The 19,551-nt window shown below is 41.8% G+C and overlaps 1 protein-coding gene across 16 annotated transcripts in view; it reads left to right on the forward strand.

The window, feature by feature from the left end:
* The first annotated feature begins 12,049 nt into the window (after window positions 1-12,049).
* LOC106581943 (peripheral plasma membrane protein CASK) overlaps window positions 12,050-19,551 on the forward strand; it is a 212,035-nt gene continuing 204,533 nt past the window's right edge. For 4 of the 16 annotated variants that reach the window (XM_014164474.2, XM_014164482.2, XM_014164479.2 and 1 more), the window contains exon 1: window positions 12,051-12,841. In XM_014164474.2, the coding sequence (XP_014019949.1) occupies window positions 12,783-12,841 (59 nt within the window). In that variant the 5' untranslated portion in view covers window positions 12,051-12,782. Of the gene's footprint in view, window positions 12,842-19,551 lie in introns of all 16 variants that reach the window. The other 12 variants (XM_014164478.2, XM_045704541.1, XM_014164483.2 and 9 more) reach the window with 5 other exon arrangements.

The raw sequence follows: 19,551 nt of genomic DNA on the forward strand, positions 1-19,551 counted from the left end.
ATGATTGTGTGGATGGTTTAATAAAAAAAATCTGACATGTAGGCAATTTCTGCTGTGTGGCTGTTCTCTCACCTTAACTTTGGGCATGTCTTAAGCTTTTCAAGGTGAAGCATAGCGAGGGCAGAAAACACACACTCACAGACACACACACACACACACACACGTACACACATACCGCCGGATGAGTCTAGGAAGGTGTAGGCTGAGATAAGATTTCTCCCCGATGTCCCAGATCTTTCTCATTTTTTCTAATTCCCCCTGTGGTCACACACACACACACACACACACACACACACACACACACACACACACACACACACACCACAGCCAGTGGCATCCCAGGGTAGAATTGCTGTCTCACTTCCCTTAGTTTGTTGTTTCCATCTTTATTTCACAGAATAATATCACATTTGGCAAAGCGCCAGATGGAAGGACTTTTAATATCACCCTTTATGCAGAAATGACACAGTGAAAAACTGAACTGTACATCCCCTAGGGCCTGGCTGTATTGAATCTTTCCAAAAATCCTTAGCAGGGCAGAGGCCAGTGTTCAGGTTAGAATTTGGTTCCTACTTGCGAGATTAGGCTGTATCAGAGCCATGTACTGTATATAGACGGAAATACATGGCTTTGTGATGAATCAGTATCAGACACACACTCACAGAGCTAGGCTACTCTCTCGTGCCCTAACGTAAGCTGTACTACACCAGCTATTAATATTCACTAGGGCAAACACAATGAATTAGTAGAAGGGCAAGTTGTAAGATAGCAAATTTGTGATGAAACAGTCTTTATAAGATAGCACACGTGTGATGAAACATTCTTTGTAAGACGGTACGTTTGCGAGGAAACACTCTTTGTAAGATGATAACACACTTGTGATAATTAGCATGCGAAAGCACACATGAATTCATAAGACATGCCTCTGCTCTCTAACCAAATAGTTCCCTCCTGAGAAAAGCCAGCTCTGGAGGTCTCTGGGGAAGTGGTGACGAAATAAGACATACAAACAAACACATAACAAAGAAAATTAAACTAGCATGTCCGCCATGGCAACCCCAAATATTTTGACTGAATATATCTAATTTGCTTCGAGGGGACTAGACAAAAAAACTCAATCCTACCGCCTTAATGTCAGGGACACGAACTAAACCTTAGGAGGGTTTAGTTTGGGAAGGCTTCTCCAGAGCTCTCTGAAAAATACAAACATAATTACACTACAGTTAAAAAGTTTGGGGTCACTTAGAAATGTCCTTATTTTTTAAAGAAAAGCACATTTTATGTCCATTAAAATAACATCAAACTGTTCAGAAATACAGTGCAGACATTGTTAATGTTGTAAATGACTATTGTAGCTGGAAACAGCTGATTTTTAATGGAATATCTACATAGGCGTACAGAGGCCCATTATCAGCAACCATCACTCCTGTGTTCCAATGGCACGTTGTGTTAGCTAATCCAAGTTTATAATTTTAAAAGACTGATAAAAACCCTTTTGCAATTATGTTAGCACAGTTGAAAACTGTTGTTCTGATTAACGAAGCAATAAAACTGGCCTTCTTTAGACTAGTTGAATATCTGGAACATCAGTGTCACGCCCTGGCCATAGAGAGGGTTTTATTCTCCATTTTGGTTAGGCCAGGGTGTGACTAGGGTGGGCATTCTATGTTCCTTTTTCTATGTTCTTTATTTTCTATGTTTTGGCCAGGTATGGTTCTCAATCAGGGACAGCTGTCTATCGTTGTCTCTGATTGGGAACCATAATTAGGTAGCCCTTTTTCCCTCCTTGGGTTGTGGGATGATGACTTTGTTTAGGGCACATAGCCTTTAGCTTCACGGTTTGTTGGGTAGAGTTTATTGTTTTGTTCGGCGTCTTGTCTAATAAAGATAATATGTACGCTCACCACGCTGCATCTTGGTCCTCTCCTGTCAACCGGCGTTACAATCAGCATTTGTGGGTTCGATTACAGGCTCAAAATGGCCAGAAACAAAGTACTTTCTTCTGAAATTCGTCCGTCTATTCTTGTTCTGAGAAATGAAGGCCATTCCATTGTAGAAATTGCCAAGAAACTGAAGATCTTGTACAATGCTATGTACTACTTCCTTCACAAAACAGCGCAAACTGGCACTAACCAGAATGGAAAGACGAAGGGGAGGCCCCGGTGCACAACTGAGCAAGAGGACAAGTACATTAGAGTGTCTAGTTTGAGAAACAGACGCCTCACAAGTCTTCAACAGGCAGCTTCATTAAATAGTACCCGCAAAACACCAGTCTCAACGTCAACAGTGAAGAGGCGACGCCGGGATGCTGGCCTTCTAGGCAGAGTTCGTCTGTCCAGTGTCTGTGTTCTTTTGCCCATCTTAATCTTTTCTTTTTATTGGCCAGTCTGAGATATGGCTTTTTCTTTGCAACTCAGCCTAGAAGGCCAGCATCCCGGAGTCACCTCTTCACTGTTGATGTTGAGACTGGTGTTTTGCGGGTACTATTTAATGAATAGTCATTTACAACATTAACAATATCTACACTATATTTCTGATCAATATGATGTTATTTTAATGGACAAAAAAATTGCTTTTCTTTCAAAAACAAGGACATTTCTAAGTGACCACAAACTTTTGAATGGTAGTGTATGCGGATCATTTCAAAACGTTTATATTTTATTAAATACACAACATTATTAAATACACTCAATTCACATTACAATGTCAAAAGTGCATACCTTTAAACTTGGCAAGCAATACTCTTTCCCTGTCTACAAAACCATAACAAACCACAACCATATCAAAGCTGCTTCTCCCCAGACCATAAGCCTAATATATTGACATACTGTATATATCAAAAACATATATGTAATATATGTACTAATATTATATATATATAAGATATATATATATATATATACCTTACATGTATTACTCATATACTGTATGTCCATTTATGCCACATATTTCATAAATATATTTACATATTACATTTTGATTTTTGACATGTACACTACCAGTCAAAAGTTTTAGAACACCTACTCATTCAAGGGTTTTTCTTTATTTTTACTATTTTCTACATTGTAGAATAATAGTGAAGACATCAAATCTAGGAAATAACACATATGGAATCATGTAGTAACCAAACAAGTGTTAAACAAATCAAAATATATTTCATATTTGAGATTCTTCAAAGTAGCCACCTTTTGCTTTGAGGACAGCTTTGCAAACTCTTGGCATTCTTTCAACCAGCTTCACCTGGAATGCTTTTCCAACAGTCTTGAAGGAGTTCCCACATATGCTGAGCACTTGTTGGCTGCTTTTCCTTCACTATGCGGTCCGACTCATCCCAAACCATCTCATTTGGTTGAGGTCGGGAGATTGTGGAGGCCAGGTCATCTGATGCAGCACTGACAGTGTCACCAGCAAAGCCCCCCCACACCATAACGGCACCTCCTCCATGCTTTACGTTTGGAAATACACATGCAGAGATCATACGTTCACCCACAACGCGTCTTACAAAGACACGGCAGATGGAACCAAAAATCTTCAATTTGGACTCCAGACCAAAGGACAGATTTCCACCAGTCTAATGTCTATTGCTTGTGTTTCTTGGCCCAAGCAAGTCTCTTCTTTTTATTGGTGTCCTTTAGTAGACGTTTCTTTGCAGCAATTCGACCATGAAGTGTCACGTATGCTCCCGCTCCCCCTCTCCAGTGCTCGAAGTCACCAGTTCACTCATCATTACGCACACCTGCCACCATCGTTACGCGCACCTGGGCTTAATTATGGGACTCACCTGGACTCCATCACGTCATTTATTTTTTATTAATTACCCTTTGGATGGTGTATCAACACACCCAGTCACTGCAATCTGTCCTCAGTTTCATTCCAGGGTCAGCTTTGATGTTGATGTTGTTAAGTTTCTCCTGTCCAGACGGTGTTCTTGTTTTGTTTCATGTCTATGTATTATTAAATCCACACCCTGTACTTGCTTCTCATCTCCCAGCATCTGCCGTTACAAAACCTCTACAGAATGCTGACTCTACAATTGGAAGCATCAGGGAGTTTTTTGTTGTTGTTGGTGACGTCGGGTCCGGGTGCCTCTGCCGAAGCAATCAGGGTGCCTCAGCTGGCTCGTCAGGCTCCCACGCCTCAGCAGGCTCGTCAGACTACCACGCCTCCGCCGACTCATTAGGCTCCCACGCCTCAGCTGGCTCGTCAGGCTTCCACGCCTCAGCTGGCTCATCAGGCTTCCATGCCTCAGCTGGCTCATCAGGCTCCCATGCCTCGGCCGGCCAGCCAAGCTCGCCCAGGTAGGACGCCAGGTGGTGCCCCTAGAGTGGGGGGGGGGGTACTGTTACGTCTGCTCCCGCTCCCCCTCTCCGGTGCGCGAGGTCACCAGTTCACTCATCATTACGCACACCTGCCACCATCGTTACGCGCACCTGTGCTTAATTATGGGACTCACCTGGACTCCATCACGTCATTTACCTCCCCTATATCTGTCACTTCCTCAGTTTCATTCCCGAGTCAGCATTGATGTTGTTATGTTTCTCCTGTCCAAATGCTGTTCTTGTTTTGTTTCATGTGTATTTATTATTAAGTCCACACCCTGTACTTGCTTCTCGTCTCCCAGCATCTGTTGTTACAGAACCGATTCACACAGTCTCCTCTGAACAGTTGATGTTGAGTATAAGGATATCTTCTGCATACCTTGTCACAAAACTGATTGGCTCAAACGCCAAATTCCACAAATTAACTTTTAAGAAGGCATACCTGTTAATTAAAATGGATTCCAGGTGACTACCTCATGCAGCTGGTTGAGAGAATGCCAAGAGTGTGCATTTAGTTGGTTACTACATGATTCCATATGTGTCATTTCATAGTTTTAATGTCTTCACTATTATTCTACAATGTAGAAAATAGTAAAAATAAAGAAAAACCCTTGAATGAGTAGGTGTTCTAAAACTTTTGACTGGTTGTGTATGTAAATATATTTACATGTATTACTTATCCATATAGTACCTTCATAAAGTATTCACACCCGTTGACTTTTTCCACGTTTAGTTGTGTTAAAAGCCTGAATTCAAAACTGATTAAGTATATTTTTTGTCACTGGCCTATACGCAATACCCCATAATGTGAAAATGGAATTGTGTTTTTCGAAATTTTTACAAATGAATTCTAATTGAAAATGTGTAATGTCTTGATTCAAAAAGTATTCAACAACTTTGTTATGGCAAGCCTAAATAAGTTCAGGAGTACAAATTGTGCTTAACAAGTCACATATGTTGCATGAATTCACTCTGTGTGCAGTAATAGTGTTTAACATGATTTTTGAATTACTACCTCATCTCCGTACCCCACACATACAGTTATCTGTAAGGTCCCTCAGTTGAGCAGTGAATTTCAAACACAGATTCAACCACAAAGACCAGAGGTTTTCCAATGCCTTACAAAGAAGGGAACCTATTGGTAGATGGGTAAAAATAAAAAGCCGACATTGAATATTCCTTTGAGCATGGTGAATTTATGAATTACCCTTTGGATGGTGTATCAATACACCCAGTCACTACAAAGATACAGCTGTCCTTCCTAACTCAGTTGCCGGAGAGGAAGGAAACCGCTCAGGCCAATGGTGACTTTAAAACAGTTACTTTTAATGGCTGTGATAGGAGAAAACTGAGGATGGATCAACATTGTAGTTACTCCACAATACTAACCTAATTGACAGAGTGAAAAGAAAGAAGCCGTGAAATGAATAAATATATTCCAAAGCATGCATCCTGTTTGCAACAAGGCACTAAAGTAATACTGCAAAAATGTGGCAAAGCAATTCACTTTTTGTCCTGAATACAAAGTGTTATGTTTGGAGCAAATACAATACACCGTCCATATTTTCAAGCATAGTGGTGGCTACATCATGTTATGGGTATGCTTATAATCGTTAAGGACTGGTGAGTTTTTAAGGATAAAAAAGAAATGGAATGGAGCTAAGCACAGGCAAAATCCTTGAGGAAACCCTGGTTCAGTGTGCTTTCCACCAAACACTGGGAGATGAATTAACCTTTTAGCAGGACAATAACCTAAACCACAAGGCCAAATCTACACTGGAGTTGGTTACCAAGAAGACAGTAAATGTTCCTGAGTGGGATACCTAGTCAGTTGTACAACTGAAATGTGTCTTCTAACTGAATCAGAGAGGTGTGGGGGGCTGCATTAATCAACAGCTTCAGCATCCAGGTTAACTGCCTTGCTCAGAGGCAGAACGACAGATTTTTACCTTGTCAGCTTGGGGATTCGAGCCAGCAACCTTTCAGTTACTGGTCCAACGCACCAACCACTAGGCTACCTGGCCGTGTTACAATTTGACTTAAATCTACTTGAACATTTATGGCAAGACCTGAAAATAGTTGTCTAGCAATGATCAACAACCAATTTGACAGAGCTTGAAGAATTCTTGAAAAGAATACTGGGCAAATGTTGGACTATCCAGGTGTGTAAAGCTATTAGAGATTTACCCAGAAGGACTCGTGGCTGTAATCACTGCCAAGGTATTGACTCAGGGGTGTGAATACTTACGTAAATGAGATATTTCTGTATTTAATTTTCAATAAATTAGCAGACATTTCTAAAAACATGTTTTCGCTTTGTCATTATGGGGTTATGGGGTCATTATTATGAATTCCCTTTAGAATTCAGGCTGTAACATGACAAAATGTGGAATAAGTAATGGTGTATAAATACTTTCTGAAGGCACTGTATGTGGTAGTATGCATTTTATATACATGTGCTATTCATATATTTACATGTATTTCTTTAAACTATACTTAACAGTATGCATGATTATTTATATATGAATAATACATATATTTGTATATATGAGTAAAACATAGCTCATAATATATGGTGAAATATGTGCAAGAAATGTAATGAAATGCATGTCAAGTGCAACAGAAAAAAGGCACACATCACAGACAATTAAGACTCGAAAATGTATTGTTTCCCTTTGTGAGCTCAGAAAGTCACTGGAAGGTCACATCTGAAAAACAAAATATAATGTACAAATTACTTTTGTGCACTTATCATCTGTATTTGAAAATAAGGTATTTAAACAAGTTCACAGTTACCCTGAGGATAATGCACCAGAGAGCAAAAAAAATCAACACAAGATGAAGAATTAGGGGTTAATGAGGTCGGTCTACCTGATTTGGTTGGGCTCCACTGTTAGCAGAGTGATACGAATTTGTGCTTCAATAAGTTTGGCTTCTTAGCATTCATTGTATTGGTTATCAACTGTACCGCAGAAATGGAATGTAAATCCCAGAAAATAGATGTTGTGGTGACAGCTGCAGAGAAGTACTCGGGTGTACGAGATTTTACTGCAGGAGAGTTACAAGGTGTGTTTGAACTAAATAGTCCCGTCCTTCCAGGCCGTCGCCCTGGTGTAGGATCAGTTAGGGTCAAAGTAGTGGAATGGGGTGCTGTTTTATCTCTTTATTTAATTTAAATGTTTTATGAAATAGTGGTGTATGGCTGTAGGGTTAGTTGGTGGTGCAATTTTTTTCATTTACCCATTATTTTTCAATTTTGTTTCACAAAATGTAACGTGATGGACCACACACTCCCGCACAGTAGGTGGATCCATGCACAAGAAGAAGAAGAAGGCCTATCTCAGGTGTTCAACTTAACTTTGGGCTCTTTTCAGTCTTAATTGGGGAATTTTAGCTTTACAGCGTGATTGAAATTTAAAAGCAATGTTCCCGCTTTAGCGAAGACTGCATCCATGGTAAACGCTGCTTAAGTCACTTAATCGGAAATTGCCTATGAATTTCTATAGCGCAATCTGTAACACATCAGCTTTACAGATTGAATAGGGCCCTTGGTCATTCCTGTGTCTGCCAGACAGGGGGACAGGTTGGTGTGCTGCCAGGTTTATGGCATGAAAAAGCCTGGGTTTTCTTTTGAGAGCACTATTAAGATTTGATGTCCTTTATACAATGTGCTGTTTGTTATTTTTGTTGTATATATTTTGTACAGCTCCCAGATTTATTCCTCCCACTGTTAATAAAAGCTCCATCCTGAGCATTTCACCTGGGGTGTATTCATCAGTGCACACCACAGCAAAATAAAACTTTGTTTTTATCTAGTAAGCGTCTGTTATTGGACAAATTTAAGTAGGTCCATCACAATTTCTGCTTGTTTGCTTCTGTTTGGTTCCTAATGTGTGTGTGTGTGTGTGGCGAGGGGTGATATAGGCTTGTTTTTCGGGACAATGGTAGTTGAGGAAACAGACGCAATTTCACAGGCAATTCAACACAGGAAGCAGTGACCTAAATTCTCCAGCTTTATACATAACCGGTGCCGTTTAAGATGAGGGAGGACAAATGTTTTTTCATGAGCATGGCCTTATTTCTTTTACAGCATATTGGATGACTCTCATTCATATTCCATTCACCCAGTTCAAAGTAACAGTGATTGGTTTATGCTAGTACATGATGCACACAAGTCTAGAGACAAATTTGAGGTGACAGGGACACATGGACAGACAGTGACACATTCAATACTGCCTTGAACACTCTTGCCTGCATCTAGCTGATATAGGGTGTAATCATTAGTCCAACAGTTGCAAACAAGAGTTTATATTGGACAAATTCAGGTATGTTTATCTCCGTTTTATTCCGTTTGCTTCCGTTTAAGATTTTTTTTTCAACAGAATTGGCGGAATGAATACAACGTTCACTTTCATAGCAGCCACGTTTGTTACGGAGTCTAGTTGATAGGTAATCGATTAGCCGGACTGTTCCCCGGACTCCGCGTGTAGGGATTTGTACAATGCATGAACAAGGCTATTGAACTTGACATTGGTGTCTGTCTTTATTCCTTTATCCAAAATATCATACTGAAACAACGTTGTATTGCTATGCTCTCTCCTCCTCTCACCTCTTCCCTTCGTTTGTGGACTTCAATGTGGACTTCAATGCACAAGACATCAGCTACAGGCGAAAAACCTTTCCAAGCCAAACCACTACACAGCCTACATCGTTGTCACCATATTAGCTAAAGTAACATCATAGTCAGCATAGCTAATAGAACTAACGCAATAGTAAACTCGCTACAATCATGCAGTAACGTTACAGTGTAAAGTCAGTAAGCAGTTACACCGGCGGGCCCCGGTTCAATAGATTAATAAAACCAAAAGTTTACCTTGACCTGGAAGAGTTCCAGTGTTGTGTTCGATAGTCATAGCCAGCTAGCTAACATAGCATCCTTTTGAGCAGGGTGTTTCATCTCTTTGAGCAGGGTGTTTCAGTAGGCTAGACTAGCTAGGTTCATTTGCTGGCCAAGTAAGTGAAACTGAAAGCAAAAAGAAATGACGAAATCTCTCGCTCTCTATTTCTCTCTTGCTTCTCTTTCATTTTTGAAGAAATTAATTTGTTCAAAGCTGTTCAACTATTGTCTTTCTCTCTCTTTGAGTCAACTACTCACCACACTGCAGTGCTAGGTAGCAGTAGCTTATGCTTTCAGTACTAGATTCATTCTCTGATCCTTTGATTGGGTGGACAACAAAAGTCAGTTCATGCTGCAAGAACTCTGATAGGCTGGAGGACGCCCTCTGGAAGTTGTCATAATTACTGTGTAGGTCTATGGAAGGGGGTGAGAACCATGAGCCTCCTACGTTTTGTATTGAAGTCAATGTACTCAGAGGAGGACGGAAGTTAGCTGTCCTCCGGCTACACCATGGTGCTACCCTACAGAGTGCTGTTGAGGCTACTGTAGACCTTCATTGCAAAATAGTGTGCTTTAATCAACTATTTGGTGACGTGATTATATTTAGTATAGTTTTAACTAAAAGGAATACATTTTTAAATGTTTTACCATTTTAATTGTTATGAAATGGTCCTCCCCTTCCTCCTCTGAGGAGCCTAGACTGGTATACATTATCCGTCTTGCCCACAAATGACTAGTAATTCAGAATTGGCAGCAAGGTTATAGCATGGGCAACCACAGAGAGAGAGAGAGACAAAAATTATTTATCTTTCTCCTTCAATTCGCAGAGGCTGAATGTATCTCACCAGACAAAGCATCCGAGTGCGTGAAACAGCGCCCCCTTGTCTCTGTATGTGTAGCCCATGTATCTGATGCTGTATAGTCCTAAAGAGTATGGCATTGGTGCCGCCTGTAGCACTGAATGCAAGGGAAGCCAGAAAGAATTTGGCCTCCCTTGATAACAAAAAGCAAAAAAGAATAACCAATCAGCATTGAGATAAACTGAGTGAGCTGAACTGTGAATCGTACTGGCACACCAAAAGAAAGGGTCAAGGGATTTGGCTTGAAACCAATCACATCATATCAAGAGCAAAACGTCATTGACAGAAAAAACTTGAATTGTTGCATCTTGTTGTGTTGTTGTCCTCTGCTGGCGAGCTAGCTAGCTAAAAGTGTCCCTTTCCGAAATTAGCCATGGATGGTGAGAGGGATTTGGACTTGTGGTTTTATCTAATACTCCATACTGGCCAATGATTATAATGGTGATTCTGATCCAACCATAAATTCATAGGTTGTTCCTCTGGCCTGAGAGGATACAAGTTCAATATGTAGATCGCTATAGTAGGCTAATGTTAACTAGCTGGCTCATCGTTGCCAAAAAAAAGGAAGTTAGGCTAATGAGCAAGCATCTTAGCCAGCTAGCCTAGGACAACAAAATCTAAAAGCTTGTTCTCTATGACAGAGGATTGCAAGTATATTGAGTCAACATGTTTTTTTCTACTTGCACGAACGAACGCACGCACGCACGCACGCACACTAACACAAACGCACAGATAAATCAGAACCATGGACAGCCACATCATATTTAACTGACTTTGATTGGACTGAATTGTTTGTGGTATCTTTTAGTTGTCACAGTATTAGACTAAACTTGGGTGATTTGATAATGTTGAAATGTTGAAGTTCAAATGGTGCTGGAATAGTGGAGGCAGCTCCTGTTTTCTTTGCGACTTGCTGTAACTCTCTGTGGTTCTAAATCAATAGGGGTTTAGTAGTCCAAAAATGTCCGAAACATTAACTTGATTGACCATGCTGTAAGTTATGTAACTGTTTGTAACATGCAATATGCTTTGTGGACTCCACCGGACAGATGTTGCTCTCCGGTTTTGTGATGAAACAAAGGTGTGGTTGAATTTATTCTGCCACTGTGTCTTCTTATTGTCTCAGCCTTAGGCCCATATATCACGGTCGCAAGGCATATTAACTAACAGTTATTGAGCAAACAACGCAATTATCACAACACATAGGTTGTAATATGGCAATTTTTTTCTGGCTTGCCTTCCTCAGAGACTTTACCCACACACCACTACTGCCATTCAATAGCACAGAATGAGTTCTGTTTGAGTTAAATAATTAATAAGCGGGGCTTTAAGGGTGCACTATGCAGAAATTGCTCTGCCATTTACTGGTAGCTAAAATTCAAATAGGTTGCCTAATTTCAGTTAATGTGACAAGTATTCTTTAGAGAATCATTGTACCATCTAAAATATGTGAAATATATTTTCCATAAGCAAAAATATTTATTTTCAGCTGTTTGAAGCTGGTGTACAAAACCGAAAGTAAAAGACACAAAAACGTAATTTAAGCAGAGAAAGCATAGAAATAGTGCTCATAGAACAGCTCTACTGCTTCTTAGACTTGCTTTCAATGAGAATGACAGATCTACCTTTCTATGTCTATTTGGTTGCGTCGCCCAAAAAGTTACATATTGCAGGTTTAAATGCCTACGTGTGCATGCTGGGGTGTCATTTGCACATTGAAAAAGTACACCTTGTTGTGATTTATTGTTAATTTAAAGTGAATCGGGAAACTGCGACTCGAAAACCACCACAAAGGCGCTCCCGCCACGTCATCTTGGCTCAAGCACCGTGTGTTTCAATTGTGGGATCCCGGAACGCAGCCGCTCCTGCGGAACCATAATGGTGGATGGCGGGGCAGTTTTATAATCTTGGGTGGGAGGAGCTTGGTTATTCTGGACAAGGAGCGACGAAGGAAGAGAGGAACATTTGAGCAACGATAAAGCAAAAGAGAGAGAGAGAGAGGATTAGAGCACGCCCCTGAAGCCCATTTTCAGTTAATAGTTTTACCTTCCCGATCAAGTCGCGTGTGCACGGGAACCATGCGCGCTTTTCAAGGGGGACGAAACTAACCTTTTCACATATTTTGGGATGTAAAGAATGTAGTTAGACTACTCGTATGTGTTATTTAGATGAAACAGTATTTTGAGTAAATAGTTCGTTTTGTTGAACTCTGCAAGATACACAGAGTATAGCTGTGGTTTTTGCAGCGGGTTGTAGCCTACGTGCGTTCTGGACGGTTGACGAACGTGGATCAGCGGACGGGGGCACGCGACTCGAGTTGTTTATTATAACGTTTTACAATACCACGGTAGGCTTCGAGGAGGAGTAGCCTAAGTAGGAAACCGGGAAACTTGGGCAAGGTGAGGCAGAACCGGAGACCGACAACGGGATTATTGAAAAACTCAAGTTGCCTTGAAGCATTGGCACCGTAGTCGAACCACCGCAGCTGCGCAGCGTTTTGGGGGAAAAATATTTTTCTAACCCATTGGAATTGGGGAAGCTTTATTCCCAACTCCTTGGTGATTAGTCTACGCTTCAAGTAGCCTAGGCTACAGAGAGCAGAACAGTTTGTATTCACAAAAACGTCCGTTTGTTGTGGTTATTTGCTTTGGAACATACGTTTCAGGACGGATTTGGGGGGAATTATTTCCCCAGCCTCGCTGGACCATGGCGGACGACGACGTACTGTTTGAAGATGTGTACGAGCTGTGTGAGGTCATTGGAAAGTACGTGTAATGTTTGTTGCCTTTTATTACACGATGCGGTTACATTGTATCTCCTCGAATGTGTCCCCTGTCTAGAGTATTCTCTCTCTCTCTCTCTCTCTCTCTCTCTCTCTCTCTCTCTCTCTGTGTGTGTCTGTGTGACAACATGCACAGGAGACACTTCACAGTTCATCATGGTGTGGTGGAGAGTGAACACACACACACACCCTGTATCGGTCATGACAGCTGAGCTGTAGTGCATATTACCACGTCTGAGTTACAGATTTTAATTCATAGCCTTCAATCTCCTGTACAAGATGCAAGTCTCCCATGTTACACATTCCTCTATTAGCAATGTCAGATAAGTCATGGCCTGTGATATCTTACAGGTATGAGACAATCGCATGAGTCATGTGCAATCAATGTGTCATGTTGTACTAAAAGGCTATCTTCATATTGTCACTTGCAGTTGTGACTAGGCTACATGCAAATGTGACAATAGAATCTTTCCTCATTTGGTCACTCCCAGGAAATCCAATTATTTCAGAGCCAATGAAAATGCATGATTACTTCTCTGTGGATGAATTTGTCTTCCTCCTTATGTTGTGGGTGCATACTTTTTTCCTGCAGTGACAGCACATGTCTTTTCTATGTTCTTTATTCTATTCTGCATGTTGTAAGTGAGCCTCCACCACAGCCGCTGTATGGGTCTGATTCTCTCAGTCTAGGATGATGATGACACATCAGAATGATGATTATGGTGAATGAATAGGGATTCGGCAGGCTTCAAGTCCCAATGCATTCCAACCCTCTCAGTCTGTATAGTCAATCATGGCCTTGGTGTCCTGTTTAGATGTAGGCTACTCCACTCTAGCATTTGCATAATAGTTGCACTGTAATTACATAGTCATTAGGTTGAGTGTAATTACACAATTGGAAAGGGAATTTTATATTACTCTAAACAACAGCAAAGCGCGTGTTCAAAAAATACACTATACAGAAGGCTATCCGTGCATTAGATTTAGTACATTGGATAGTAGGTTTTCAGGCAGTTAGCAAGAGCCTCTCCCTGAAAATCAGGTCTTGAAAATCAGGTGTAAAACCAAAGGCAGAAACACATTAATCATCATATTGACGGGATCAGGGCTGGGTTGGCTTTGTTGACAGTGGCCACTGTGTGTGTGTGTGTGTGTGTTTTGTGTGTACTGACATTGTGTGTTTTAGGGTTGGGCGATATCCAGATTTCCATACCTTCATACTGTGACTGTGCCATCCTGGGTTATACGTTATTACCGGTATTGCACACAAGGGGTGCATTTTTCCCCCAAAAGTACCCCCCCCCCCCAAAAAAAAGTCACTTACCGGTATGCTAACAACATGCTAACAAGTACTAAGGAATCCCCATAGCGGATGCAAGGTAAATGCTAACGAGCGCATGCAAACATTTACCACTAAGAGAGACAACCCAGCTTCTAAAGTTATGCAAGTATATAAAAACGCCGTTTGCACCATGCACAAAACATATATTAGACAGCAGGATCTTTATCCGGGAGGGGATTGTCTCTGCTGCTGTTACGAAAAAGCTTGATCTTGCAAGCTAACATTAGCCACTTATGTTAGCAAAACCTAGCTGTAGAGAGTTTATTATACACATCTTAGATAGTTAACTTAATGGTTATACGATATATAGCTGGCAAACACTAGTAGTGAATTTCAGACAAATGTAACTTGATCACCTCGCTGCAGGAGTGACTCGCCTCACAAAGCTCCTGTTTTGCTTGTTGTCCCTCTTTGTAAAAAAAAACCCACATGTGACTGGCTCAAACATCTGTTTTGGGAAACTAGTAACGGAAAGCTTCATAATGAAAAATAATCTAACAGGCGAAATGTTGAAAGCAATCTACTTTATGTATTACCTAGTGCACAAGTTGACTGCAGGTATTTCTGTAAAAAGTTAAAATAACGTCAAAGACGGTATTGGAAAAGTCATACAGAGGGTATTTCAAAATGCCCGGCTTACTGTATAACACCCAACCCTGGTGTGTACTGACTGGGCACTGGGCCTACTGTAACATGTTTAGGCAGGCCTGAAACCTGTGTGAGAAATGTAAAAGACACTGACCGACAAAATACCTCTCTCTGTACTTGATACCATACATCCGGAGGAGTTAGGTACACACACATAAAACAAACATTTGTAGGATGAAGTTTCCCCTAGACACTGGTAGATGGTCAGTTAAGCATTTTACTCCTGATGGTTAAGGTCAGGATTGGGGATAGCGTTATCTGATCCACGATCTGTGTTTCGCGGCAGCTGCTATCATACCAGCCTAGTCCCAATCCAGCCCAACGGCCGATCGGTCAGAACAGATATCGAAAGAGACAGGACTACAATAGTAAAGTCGAACACTTCAAATCGCCGCTGTTGGCTGCACTCATAGACACACTCATTTTGTTTCTGTCAATTCCAGTGTGGTTTACAACACTTGAACAACATTTGAATAAGCACCATCAGTCTTTGGTTCCTAGTAGACTACAGAGTTTTGTTTAACGGAGCGGTGAAGTAGACTGTTGATTTGATCCTGTGAGAAAAGACAAAGGGAATGGGGAAACCCTACCAAACAACAACACAGTGGTTTGCAAAGGCGTCACTTTAAAAGCCTAATGGTCCAGATCGTCAGGGTTTAATGTCGAGGCTAGATGCACAGTGATAATATAGGCCTATATATAGGTCGGCTTAACGTTGGACTGTGTGGGGAAGAGTAGGGTTTTTGCAGTGTGCTGTCCCAGAGTATGTGTGTGAACGAGATTTTGGCACGTGTGTGTGTGAGCGGGATTTAGGCCTAAGCTCTCAATTTTAGAACACTGACCTCAGGCACAAATCCTGTCTGTCTGTCAGCGAGTGTGTTGGTGTTTGTATGTGAGCATGCACGTTTGTGTGTGCATGTGCCATGTTGCTGTTATATTGATTCACTCTGTTCCCAAGACTGCAGGGGAATGGGAGATGAAGAAGGAAGTTGGGAGGGAGGGGAAAGGGAGATGTGTTGGGAGTTTGTAGCAGGAAGAAGTCCAATAGTTTTACTTTGAGATGTGCTCTACCTTCAGGCTTCTCTCTTTTATTATCAGGCCTCTGATCAACTCAGAACAATGGATGGGTGTGAGTGTGTATGTGTGTGAGCGTGCACATGTGTGGGTTGTGTAGTGAGGGGCCATAATTAGTGCTCTGTAATGATATAAGCCTAGTGCTACTTGAATATTGTTGTGTGTGTGTGTGTGTGTGTGTGTGTCTGGTCGTGGGTGGGCCAGTTGCATATGACAGCTCAGGCAGATGGTGTCAGTGTCAATATGGACTATAGAATAAGAGCTGCCTACAGTTCTGCCTATCCTGCTGTTTGAACCTCAGCCTTATTCCATTAGAACAGCCTTTGTTTACAAGTGTTGCCTACATGCTACACACTCTCTCTTTTTCTCTGTCTCTCACACACACACACACACACACACACACACACACACACACACACACACACACACACACACACAGAGAGACAGTAGTCAGTAGGCCATGCAGTAGTCTCAGGCCTCGTACAGTACACTATAATCCAGTGTAGTTCAACCCAGCCCAGCTCCATCAAGCCTCTTATCCATCTCTGCATGGGCAGCTTCAATGGAGACTGAATAGGAAGTAATATACTCCTCTCAATGGATCAATGCACTCACAGGCCTGCCTACAGTCTCACTGTATATTTAACAATGTCCTCACTGTGGATTTAACAATGGGGCTTGTCCTTTACCGCACAACAAAGTGGGTCTACTTTAAAATGAATAGAGTGAATTACTGTCCATTTGCATTACCTTAGTCAGGGACTCAGGCAGGCTTAATAAAAAGCCAATATGTAATCACTGTGCAGGGTGTGGGCACGAGTGTGGCACGAGTGGGGAAGTGTGTGTAATGGGAGGCAGGAATGTGTGTGTGTGTGAGGCCTTACAATAGCCTGCCCTCAGGCCCGACTCCACAAGGGGCTAAAGGGGGCTTACCCTCTCAGTTCAACTTGAGCCCACTCAGTTTTAGTTTTATGTCCCTATTTAAGGACTCCCGAGTGGCACAGTGGTCTAAGGCACTGCATCGCAGTGCTAGAGGTGTCACTACAGACCCGGTTTCGATCCTGGGCTGTATCACAACCGGCCGTGATCAGGAGTCCCATAGGGCGGCGCACAATTGGCCCAGCGCCGTCCGGGTTAGGGGAGGGTTTTGCCGGGGGGGCTTTGCAAGTAGGCCGTCATTGTAAATAAGAATTTGTTCTTACCTGACTTGCCTAGTTCAATAAAAAAGCTAAAAAAGTTTACATGATTGAGTGTGTCAGCACAATGGACAGGGCGCGCCTCTGTGACACACATAGGTATGACTCCTTTGGGTTTCCATAAAAAGCGGGGGGGGGGTGCTACTCATCTCTGTGGTTGGCAAAGTGAATAACGTGATATGCCCCCACCTGTAATATTTTGATTTATAAGGGCAGGCCCGCGCTGTGAAGTTTACCGTTGAAGCTGCTTCACTCAACTCTGCCTCACACCCCGCCACTGCCGAGTTTAGTTAGCTTCTTGGCTAACTGTAAAAAGTGTTCGTGTTATTAGCCTTAGCCTATTTAGCTAGCTCAAACCAGCTAATCTGCCACGATGGATATCAGAAATGAACTTTGTACCAAAGTACCCAAAAAAAGGAGAGCGACGAGCAACAGCAGCAGCATCAAACCACTGAGGCTGCCGCCAAGCCCAGCAGCGATGATGCTGTGTGTGCAGAGCCTACCCACCCTTCCACAAGCGCCGCCAGGATAATGGCTCCATAGCCGCCTCCATCTCCGACTGTTCATTATGATGTTGGAACAGAGGAGCCAGCCCAGGTTAAATCCTACCCTAGCCACAGGTTTTCTGTCCAAATACGATCATTTAATAACAACTGGGTCATAGGAAGAGAGTGACTGGAATACTTGTTTACTGCTGATGCAGCATTTTGTTTCCCAATGTCGAAAGTTCTGTGTTTCCCAATGCTAACGCAGACAAGGCCTTCACCCAAGCTGGCTGTTCTAACTGGAAGAATGCTGTTGATAGTACTAAAGGATTTGCTATGCACGCATCAAGCAAAGAGCCTTAGAGACTGTTCTTGGATGCTGTCATCGGTGAAATGTCAGAACGATTCAGCGAACACAACAGCCAACTGGTGTAGGCCATGTGTGCCCTTGACCCCGAGAGCCATGACTTTCCAGATGTGAAAAAGGTGAAACCATTGCTGGATCTAAGCAAAATAGATTTGGTGGAAGCTGAGATTGGTGTCGCTCACCCGCTCTGGCTCCGATGAGGACAAATGGACCCCACTTGATATGCTGCAACAATTCTCTGAGCCTCTCTCCTCTATGCCGACCGTGCTTACTGCACTGAAACATGGACTGACTTTTGGGGCGTCCACAGCTACATGCGAGAACTCATTTTCCACTTTGACAAACGTGTTCAGTCAGCACAGAAGAAGCATGCTACACCCGAGGAAAGCTCAACTAACCCAACTGGCATTTGAGGGGGATCTTACAAGAAGATCTCAGGGAAAATGGAGTGATTGATTACTCAGAAAGTTCCACAGAGCATCAAGGAGGCTGCAACTCTTTTGAAAAGGTAAGATTGAAACAATCTAGCTGGTTGTTTATTATGAAAATCTTGCTTTAGTGTGTAGGGTGATGTCCATGGTGCTAATAGAGCGCAGTGGCGATTTCTTGCCCTTGAACCTGTCACATCATGGTCAAAAAGCATTTTAACTTTTATGTTTATTGTGGTATAGTGTGATATAAGCAGAATTCAGTATAATTCCAATGAAGAACCCAAATGATGTCCCTGGGTGTAGCTACATATGTACGTATGTTTCATTATAGAAATAGATACATTCAATTATGGTTTATTTGATAGCCTATTGGTTTTAGTTTCTGTACGTCTTCGAAGCGTGTTTATGGTAGGCTGGCATTGCTTAATTAATTAGGTGGTTCGAATTTGATTCACATAAGTGTATTGTGCCGTATCACAACATGTTGTTGAACTCATGAGCGAGCTGAATGATTTTCCATGTTTGCCTTTATAGGCTTGTTTATTTGGCAAGCAGCTGTGCATGGCTACATCTCACTGTAGTAGGCTGTAGGCTGTTTGGATCTCCATTCATCTTTTTGTTTACTGCGTTTGTTTATTGTTAATGTAACTAGCCTACATATAGATTGTGTCATGCATTTATCGATTTGATATTTTGTTTACTAGGACTACTACTTGGTACCGCTGTTTTGTTCTGTTCTCATTCATTCGTTCACATTCGCAGTTGTCAGTATTCTAAGCCAAACTGCTACTCAGTATTTTTGTTTCCACGCATGAATAACTAGGCTACCACTTTTAGCATCATTCACACCCTCTTAAGCCTTAGCACCGCCCATCTCTTTAAGAATTCATATGTGAGGCCATGTGCTAAACAGAGTAAAGTACTGTAGTAAACATAAATATTTCAAGACTAAAAGTGTTGAAAGTATTAGCTAAAAGTACACTTGATGTAGTCCTTGGCCTATATTCTAATCTGACCTAGGTGCAGGACATGTTTGTCTTCACATTACCGTCTCTGGTAAACACACAATATATAAAGTCAACGTTTATTTGTCACATGCACAGGATATAGAAGGTGTAAACGGTACAGGGAAATGGTTACTTGCATAGTG

This window comes from Salmo salar, chromosome ssa21 (assembly GCF_905237065.1).
Source record: "Salmo salar chromosome ssa21, Ssal_v3.1, whole genome shotgun sequence".
Classification (NCBI taxonomy): domain Eukaryota; kingdom Metazoa; phylum Chordata; class Actinopteri; order Salmoniformes; family Salmonidae; genus Salmo; species Salmo salar.